The 9,444-nt window shown below is 31.9% G+C and overlaps 1 protein-coding gene across 1 annotated transcript; it reads left to right on the top strand.

Annotated features, from left to right (window-relative positions):
* The first annotated feature begins 762 nt into the window (after positions 1 to 762).
* LOC105138275 (probable beta-1,3-galactosyltransferase 19) lies at positions 763 to 4,634 on the top strand. Its single transcript, XM_011044325.1, has 7 exons — positions 763 to 1,776; positions 2,187 to 2,419; positions 2,503 to 2,793; positions 2,899 to 3,027; positions 3,123 to 3,296; positions 3,686 to 3,793; positions 3,878 to 4,634. The coding sequence occupies exons 1-7, from the start codon at positions 921 to 923 to the stop codon at positions 4,220 to 4,222; spliced, it is 2,136 nt and encodes a 711-aa protein (XP_011042627.1). The 5' UTR covers positions 763 to 920; the 3' UTR covers positions 4,223 to 4,634.
* The last annotated feature ends 4,810 nt before the right edge of the window (positions 4,635 to 9,444 follow it).

Raw genomic sequence — 9,444 nt, 5'->3', positions numbered from 1 at the left:
TCTTAAATTAAAAAAATAATTTTTTATATATATAAAAAGTATATATGTTAAAAGATTTTAAATTTTATATTGAAAAAAATATTATATTATTATTTTAAATTGAAGTATTTAACTAAAAAAAATTATTTTATATTAAATATTTTTTTTTGTTTGTGTGTATCTATATATATATATATATAAGGACTTAAAATTTTATATTAAAAAAATAATTTTTTTTAAAAAATATATATACTAAAGAGTTTTAAATTCTATATTAAAAAAATAAAATATTTTTTAAAATATTTATACAGTAAAATTTAAAAAGTATTAATAACCAACTAAAAAAAATAAAAAAAATGAATATCAAAGAAAAATTATATTTTTTTAAAAAAATCTCTTTTGTGTTCCTAGATCATGGATGGACCCACCAAATCAACCTGGTTTTGTCAAGTTATTACACCGATCAGTCTTTTAATATACTTGAATCGATTCAGCCACTAAATTAATCAAGTTTTGAATTAATTCGTCGGGCTAAATTTAATAACTATAATTCATTTATATTTATTTTGGTATTTTAAGAAGTTAAAATTTTTCACTTATATAAAATTAATTTTGTTTAGATATTTTAAAATGATATAATAATATAAAAATAATTTTTTAAATAAAATATATTATTTTAATATATTTTTAGATAAAAAAAATACTTTAACAAACAAGATTATCCTTCCGAACACCACTTAACACTTAACAGTAATAATTGTGGCATAAGTTATTTGAAAAGCATCGTGTTTTTCCATTTCTGAAAAAGCTATGGAAATTCCCTTTCCTTTGTAAAAATCAAATACCATTTCTCTTCTCTTTCACTCTTTTTTTTTCCTTTTCATTTCTCTCCAAACTTGAAAATTAAATTCAAAGTGATCAAGCCGTATTTTTTTACGGAAATGAAGAGAGGCAAATCGGATACCAAATTGGACAAATTAGATAGGTTTGTGTCATTAAGCAGGCAAAAATCCGCGCAAATCCTTCTTGCTGTTGCTGTTATCTACGTGCTCCTTGTCACTCTTGAAATCCCTTTTGTTTTCGACTCTGGCCCCACCTCTGAAACCAGCACCACCCTCGCTCGCTTTTCTGAGCTTCAAAGCGAACAAGTTTTGCAAGATAAAGATGCCCCAACTCGACCTCTTAACTGGGTTTCTCATAACTTTTCCCGCCGTACTCAATCTCAACTTGCTGCGAGCAAAATCTTGTCCTCTTTGGGTTTCCACCCTAATACCTTGGATCCCACTAAGAAAGACGGCTCCCTCGACCTCCTTAAAGCTGCAAAGACTGCTTGGGAGGAGGGGATAAAGTTATGGGATGAAGTTCAATCTGGTAAAGCTAAACTTTTGGAGGTTTCAAACCTCAAGAATATATCCGAAGCCTGTCCCATTTCAGTTACGCTATCTGGGTCGGATTTTTTGAAGCGAGGCAAGTTGTTGGAGTTGCCTTGTGGGCTCACTTTGGGGTCACATATAACGGTGGTGGGAAAGCCGAGAGCAGCACATGCCGAGAAGGACCCCAAGATTGCCTTGGTGAAGGAAGCAGACGACGAGGTGATGGTTTCCCAGTTCATAATGGAATTGCTGGGATTGAAGACTGTGGAGGCTGAGGACCCTCCTAGGATTCTTCATTTTAATCCCAGGTTGAAAGGTGATTGGAGTTTGAAGCCTGTAATTGAGCAGAATACTTGTTATAGAATGCAGTGGGGGACTGCTTTGCGTTGCGAGGGCCGGGGGTCTGAGGCTGATGAGGAGACTGGTGAGTCGTTGATTCGTAGTGTTTCTTTTGGTGATTGTGTTTTTTGGACGAGTTATACTTCTTCCTGGTTTGGTAGAGTGTTAAATCTAAACTATTGGGTTTCTTTTTATAAGACTGTATAAGTGACAGATTTGTTCTTTTGAAGGATGCTAATGTTTCACCTGCTTAATATTATGTTTGCGCATAAGAATTAGAATATTGATGCTAAATAGATATTTTGAGCTGCTAGGTTAACAACAGACAACAGTGCATGCAAGGTTTCCATCTCCTTTTTCTTTCCACGTCATTTATTGAAATTGCTATGAAAGAGACTAAAATTTTACCTCTACGTGCAAGTAATTTTTTATTTGAGTTCATCCATTTCTTGTTGTGTTTCCACCAAATTGAGCAATTCCTTTTATTGATTTCAGTTGATGATCAAGTGCAGTGTGAGAAGTGGATCCGTGATGATGATGATATATCAGAGGAGTCCAAGGCAACTTTGTGGTTGAACCGGCAAATAGATCGAACAAAAAAGGTGACTTTTGACTGGCCATTTCCTTTTGCAGAGGAGAAACTGTTTGTCCTAACTCTGAGTGCTGGTTTGGAGGGTTACCATGTTAATGTTGATGGGAGGCATGTCACTTCTTTCCCTTATCGAGCTGTGAGTAACATCCTACAGCTTATCAATCTCATGATGGATGTGGAGTGTGGAGTTTTTGTAATGTTTCGTGGTAATGATGACAGGGATTTACTCTTGAGGATGCAACGGGGTTAGCTGTTACTGGGGACATAGATGTTCACTCTGTATTTGCTGCTTCATTGCCCTCGAATCACCCTGGTTTTTCTCTTAACAGGCATCTGCAGATGTCTAGCAGATGGAAGGCACCATCTCTTTCTGTGGGGTCAGTGGAACTTTTTATCGGTATTCTCTCTGCAGCTAACCATTTTGCTGAGCGAATGGCTGTTAGGAAGTCTTGGATGCAGCATAGGCTTATAAAATCATCAAATGTGGTAGCTCGTTTCTTTGTAGCCCTGGTCTGTGAAAACTACTGTAGTGAAATCTGCTGTATTTATTGTTATTGCTTAACAAAATCATTTTGAGTTGGAGTCACTTACCTTCCTGAGTCAATGTTTGGACAGCACACTCGAAAGGAAGTGAATTTAGAGTTAAAGAAAGAGGCTGAATATTTTGGTGATATTGTCGTAGTGCCTTACATGGATAACTATGACCTTGTGGTGTTGAAAACTGTTGCCATCTGTGAATATGGGGTGAGTAATGAGCTATATCTAGATTTTGAAAAGAAGTTATCTTTGGGTATTACTTATATAAAATGGCTTTGTTTTTTTGTTTTGGTTTTTTACAGGTCCGCACAGTGCATGCAAAATATATTATGAAGGGTGATGATGATACATTTGTGAGAGTGGATTCCATTATAGATGAAGTAAATAAAGTTCCTGCTGATAGGAACTTGTACATTGGAAACATAAATTACTACCATAAGCCCTTGCGATATGGTAAATGGAAAGTGACATATGAGGTAGGCCGAGCCTATTAATTGCTAAACCACGTGCTCACCTAAAGTTGCTTTTGATCATTGTATTTAGCTTTATGTCGAAGGCCACTGGTAATTGTCGCTTGGTTGCATAGCATCACATTCATTCTAGATGTCTCATGTGTAGCTCTTGTGTGGAATGCAATGCTCCCTATGTGTATTGTTTGTGAGAAATAGATGATATGATCCTCCCCCGCCCCCACCAACCACCCCAAAAGGAGGAGGGTGGGGATTGGTCCCAAGTATGGTGTCGGTTTGATGTCTCCTCATGCATATTTTCCGTAGGCCATACTCTATTTTATGTCAAGGACTTTGTGATGGAATTCTAATTTAAGATTATCCTGCCATCTCTTCTCATTTGGTGGTGGTTTCAGGAATGGCCAGCAGAAGAAATACCACCCATTGCAAATGGGCCAGGCTACATTTTATCTTCTGACATTGCGTGCTTCATTGTTTCTGAGTTTGAGAGTCATAAATTAAAGGCAAGTAATTGGAATGGTTTTTATCTTCTCCTCTCTCTGACCCTCCCTCCCGTCTAACTGACTCGCACTTCCCATTTTGTGCAGTTGTTCAAGATGGAAGATGTCAGTATGGGAATGTGGGTAGAGCAGTTCAATAGCTCAATACCTGTGGAGTATGTGCACAGCTTGAAGTTCTGCCAGTTAGGATGTATTGAAGGTTATTATACGGCTCATTACCAGGCCCCCAGGCAAATGATATGCCTCTGGGAAAAATTACAAAAGCAGGGAAGGGCTCAGTGCTGCAATGAGATGATGATCAGGACTTCAGTCAATGAGAGGCCCAAGTGCCGGAATAGGGAGAGGATGATCACTAGATTAGGTGAAATGAGGACTGGATCATGGATGAGAGTCACCACCTGGGGTGACTGTCCTGAAAAACTCAAGATATAACAAACAAGGGAGACAAATTTTGCAGCCATATAGCATTGTATGTTCTGTGGAAGGGGTTCGCCTAGCAGCACCAAGGCTGTGAAAATGCCCTTTCCTAATTCAGTCATCTTTTTTGGCTCATACTTTTCTAGGCCTGAGGTTGGAGGTGATAAAGATAGGTGAACTATAGAAATCCAAGTTCTCTTACGTTAGAAATGATAGCAGAGCATGGTATCATAGGTTTAAGATCATGCATGACCCGAGGGTCAAGGGTTACTTAGGGTCAACCCAAGCTTTGGATTTTAATATTATTTTTGTAAAAAAAAAGCTTCTGAAATGATGGTGGTATGGTGCGCTAATTGACAGGAAGGTCTTATAACACGGCGTGGAAGATGATGTTTATATATTCGCAGTATATATTTTTGTATTTTCATATCGGTGCTTTCCTCATTCCTGGCAGTAGAGGATATTGTATACGCATGGATTTTTATTTTTATTTTTATTTAAAAAAAAAGAGTGAAATAAAGTTCATGTACAAGACGGCGTGGAAGCTCATGTACTTTTTCGAAAGGAAAAGAAATTAGTACCAAACTACAATAATAAAGTTTATAATTTTCATATTCTATGTTCTCTGGCAACAATGTGTGGCCACCTTTCAACTCATCATGTAGCTGACTGAGTCAACAACTTAAACATTTTAGTTGCACAATAGTTGCTTATTCTTCTTTAATAAATTCCAACCTATGATCGGTACCATCAATCAAATAAGTTCAAAGTTCTCAAGGGGGGTTTCAAGGTATCATACTATCATCGTAATTTAAAATATATTTTATTTAGAAATATATTAAAATAATATTTTTATTTTTAAAAAATATTTTTAATACTAGTATATCCTATTTTTATTTTAAAAAAATATTTTTAATACTAGTATATCAAAATAATCTAAAATCATAAAAAAAATTAATTTTAAACAAAAAAAATTAAATTTTTTAAAAATATAATTTTAATCACGTTTCCGAACATTAACTTACGGATATCCCAACAACTTTTTAAAATAATTATGTCAAAAACATGTATTCCTTTCCATTTAAAATAATTATGTTAGAAATATGCATTCCTTTCAATTTTTTGTGTGACTATAAATAACATAATAAAAAGTTAAAGTAAATGATATAAATTGAAAATAAATTCTATTAATTTTAATGTGGATTTTTTTTTTAATTTTATCATTTAATATTGAGTTGATAGTAAAGTAGTTTTATATTTTTTTATATTTTTTTATCATATAATTATAATAAAAAAATTGACCTAGTGAAGTCCATAATTCAGAGAGTTAATTTAGCGGGCTGACCAAGGTTGACGTGGTCTATTTTTATTATTATTATTATTATTCCTTCTCCTTTTGTTTAAATTTTTTAAAAATATAATTTTAATCACATTTCCGAACATTACCTTACAAGATATCCCAACAACTTTTTAAAATAATTATGTCAAAAACATGTATTCCTTTCCATTTAAAATAATTATGTTAGAAATATGCATTCCTTTCAATTTTTTGTGTGACTATAAATAACATAATAAAAAGTTAAAGTAAATAATATAAATTGAAAATAAATTCTATTAATTTTAATGTGGATTTTTTTTAATTTTATCATTTAATATTGAGTTGATAGTAAAGTAGTTTTATATTTTTTTATATTTTTTTATCATATAATTATAATAAAAAAATTGACCTAGTGAAGTCCATAATTCAGAGAGTTAATTTAGCGGGCTGACCAAGGTTGACGTGGTCTATTTTTATTATTATTATTATTATTCCTTCTCCTTTTGGACCTGTCTAATCAATAAAATCATATTGAAATAAATCTAATAAAGTTGGGTTGAGATTTTTAAAACTTGAACTATTGTGCTGAGTTCAAAAACATTACCAAAAAGTTTATAACAATATATGTATTATATTTTTATGTTCCAAAGAATTTGGATCCAACATGCAATGAAAGCACACACAATAAACTAGTCACCATCTATTTTTTTAGAAAATGTGAGTTTAATTAAACTTATTTCATCTCTTGAGTGAATTTTTAATATTGATTATGAACAATAATCAACTAAAATTTATATTAAATAGTATTTGTATTTGATTGTTGTTATATATCTATTTATTTATACTCGTATGAATAGTTTTGGTTGGATAGAGACTTCAGGGACCTAAGAACAAAAGTTCAAGGAATGTCATCTATAAGATAGATCATGCCCTTGTTACCTCACCCTTCACTTTTTTTATTATTATTTTTTAAAAAATAATTTTTCTTTATGTTTTCAGATGGTTTTGATATGCTGATATCAAAAATAATTTTTAAAAAATAAAAATATTATTTTGATGCATTTCTAAGCGAAAAACACTTTGAATCGCAACTACTACTACAATCCTAAACAGGCCTTATAACTCCAATACTTTCTCATCTATCTCTGTCTCTTATCTGGTCCTGTTCACTTGCAAGAAAGCTAACCTTCAAGCCCCATCAAACAATCATTCTGCCTCTATTTTTTTCTGCAAGTCTTGGTGGAAATTAAGTAGTCCTATTTTGCGTCATTATTCTTATAATTTTAAAGTATTCTTAAATGACTTAAAAACTTATTTAATGATAGATTCCTACTATAACAAGGACAAAATAATTGTTTCCATACACCATAAAGATTCCATATTAATATAAAGTTTATATCACACATGGAAATTATATTGTTGCCCATTAAATATCCTTACAAGACTATAAAATTTCCAAAATCAGTTATCACATCATTATAGAAAAAAACTCTCAACTAAATAGGAAGTCCACAAGTCAAAAGAAAATAAATAATAAAATTCATATAGCCTATATTGACCAGTATTGTAATGCTTTTCCAAACTCTGATTGATCTAAAAGTTTAACCCAAAATAGAACAACATGTTAGGAGACTTCATGTAAAATTTTAGACCGATCAAACAGTCAAATTAAGAATTATAGTTGTTGCTGTGAAACTGGACAGTTGCATATTTTACGTCAGAATCCAAATCTTATTGTTTTTTTGTTGCTTGAATTGTATCATTCCCTATCTTTTCAAAATGAATCATCTTTGAATCATTAAGAGGGATAATGGATATAGTTTTAGACTTTTTTAAAGCTTTAAAGTTCTTTTCTTACCAACTACTTTGGATGAAGGTAGCGACCCTTCTCTTTTGTCTATCATCATTGCAGTGTTTTTGCTCTTCTCTTTCTGAAGCTTGGCAGGCAACGACTAATGTCGTCAACATATGAAGTTCTCCCTTAGAATATGGGATAGACTCTTGGTTTCTTTTTTCAGAACACTAATCCTTTTATTTCTCATGTTTTTGTTTTTACCTTCCGCATCAATTTTTCTTTGTGTTGTCTTTATTTCAAGTCTGATCTTGTTTCAAATCATTTTCAGTCAGATTGTATTCTTCCTATATTATTCTTTATTAGTTGTACTGAATTGAATCTTTTAGCTCTGATACCAAATGATGTGAACCTCGTGATCACGTGGTCACGCAACCTACATACAAAGATAACAATTCTCAGAAAGCCAAGTAAATCAAGTTTATTAAGAGTGTGATACAAAGATAACTTATACCTAGACACCAATATTATTAGAAATGGAAACCTCCACCTAACGGATATTGATTCGCGAACAAGAAGTGTATGGATGAAACCATGAAGTTAGTTGTTCTTCGATAAGTTGTTTTTCAGTTATTTAGAAAACCAAGAAAAGGAGATTATCCCACCAACACATAACAAGTACGACAAACAAGAAATTTTATTAATCTGAATTGTGTAGCTTATATGTTTGATTATGCCTTTATTTATAATGACTCTAGATTGAAACAAACTCTAATGGACCCCTTATGTAGACTTATATGATGTCCACTTACAATTAAACTTAAATAATATAAAGAAATCCTAAACTAAGAAGAAAATAATAATAATAACAATAATAAATCTAAATGTAATATCTTAAATATGATAGGATTAGATTTATTTCCTTTTAGAAGTTTCATATAAGTGAGGAGAATCAAATTTGAAGTTGTCTCCTCTTTAGTTTTCTTATTTGCAAAGTATTGTTAGCTGACTTGAAAATTTATTTAATGATAGATTCTTACTATAATAAGGATAAAATAATAGTTTCCATACACTATAAGAATTTCACATTAATACGGAGTCCATATCACACATGAAAACTATCTTGTTGCCCATCAAATATCATTGCAAGAGTAGGAAATTTTCAAAACCAACTACCACATCCTTGTAGGAAAAAAAAATTGTAACTAAATAGAAAATCCATAAGTAAAAACAAGTAAAAAAAAAATTCATATAGCATTTGTTGACCAGTATTGTGATGCCTTCTCAAACTCCAATTTACCTAAAATTATAACCTAAAGTAGGAAAATATGTCAGGAGACACCATGTAAACTTTCATCCCTTTCCAACAGTCAGATTGAGAATTATGACTATTGCCATAAAATTGGACAATTGTGCATTTTATGTCAAAATCCTAATCTAATTGTTTTTTCATTACCTGGCTTGTATCATGATTAGTACTTAAAAGTGCATTTTTATCAAGGTTTTATATTATCATTTTGCACTTGAAATATCAATAGCTCCTTAACTAAAGCATGTTTTATAATAACATATCTAATAATATAAGATACCTTTAATTTATGGTAAATGTTCATTTTAAATACAAGCCTAACACATAAATGAAAGAATTGATTGATGAGTTTAAGAATTGAAATTGAAAGGATAAAAAGATGGTCAAACTTAAAAAAGAGATGTTGGTGTATAGTCCAAACCAGAATACTATTCAGTAATTGGGTCATATCTAGAGCTGTAGATATCATATTTAAGTCTACTTTATATAGATAGAAAGATAAGACATAGCCCTATAAATTATATATGAAGCCCTAGATTTAAAAAGGTCATTTGCAAGTCCAAATTATAGCAACAACAAAGAAGTTTGAATCTGTCTTGCAGCCCAAGCACTATTTTGAATCTGTCCTGCAGCCCAAACACTATTTAGTATTTGGCCAATTGACTTCCATTTTTTTTTTTCTGGAAAGCTGAGACAATTTTCTACAACTTTCATGTTCCAAATGGTTCCAATTCTGAATTTATCAATGATATTTTACGCAGACAACAAAAGATAAGGATTGTCACCAAGTCAAGAGTTGGTCACCCACTCATTAATTA

The sequence above is a fragment of the Populus euphratica genome, unplaced genomic scaffold, assembly GCF_000495115.2.
Source record: "Populus euphratica unplaced genomic scaffold, PopEup_1.0 scaffold77.1, whole genome shotgun sequence".
In the NCBI taxonomy this organism is placed as follows: Eukaryota; Viridiplantae; Streptophyta; class Magnoliopsida; order Malpighiales; family Salicaceae; genus Populus; species Populus euphratica.
The sequence above is the reverse complement of the archived record's forward strand: the minus strand, read 5'-3'. Positions and strand labels throughout refer to the sequence as shown.

Coding starts and splice junctions, on each gene's coding strand:
- LOC105138275 (XM_011044325.1), top strand. CDS start 921: ATGAAGAGAGGCAAATCGGATACCAAATTGGACAAATTAGATAGGTTT. Junction 1,777..2,186: donor TGAGGCTGATGAGGAGACTG/GTGAGTCGTTGA, acceptor TATTGATTTCAG/TTGATGATCAAGTGCAGTGT. Junction 3,297..3,685: donor AATGGAAAGTGACATATGAG/GTAGGCCGAGCC, acceptor TGGTGGTTTCAG/GAATGGCCAGCAGAAGAAAT.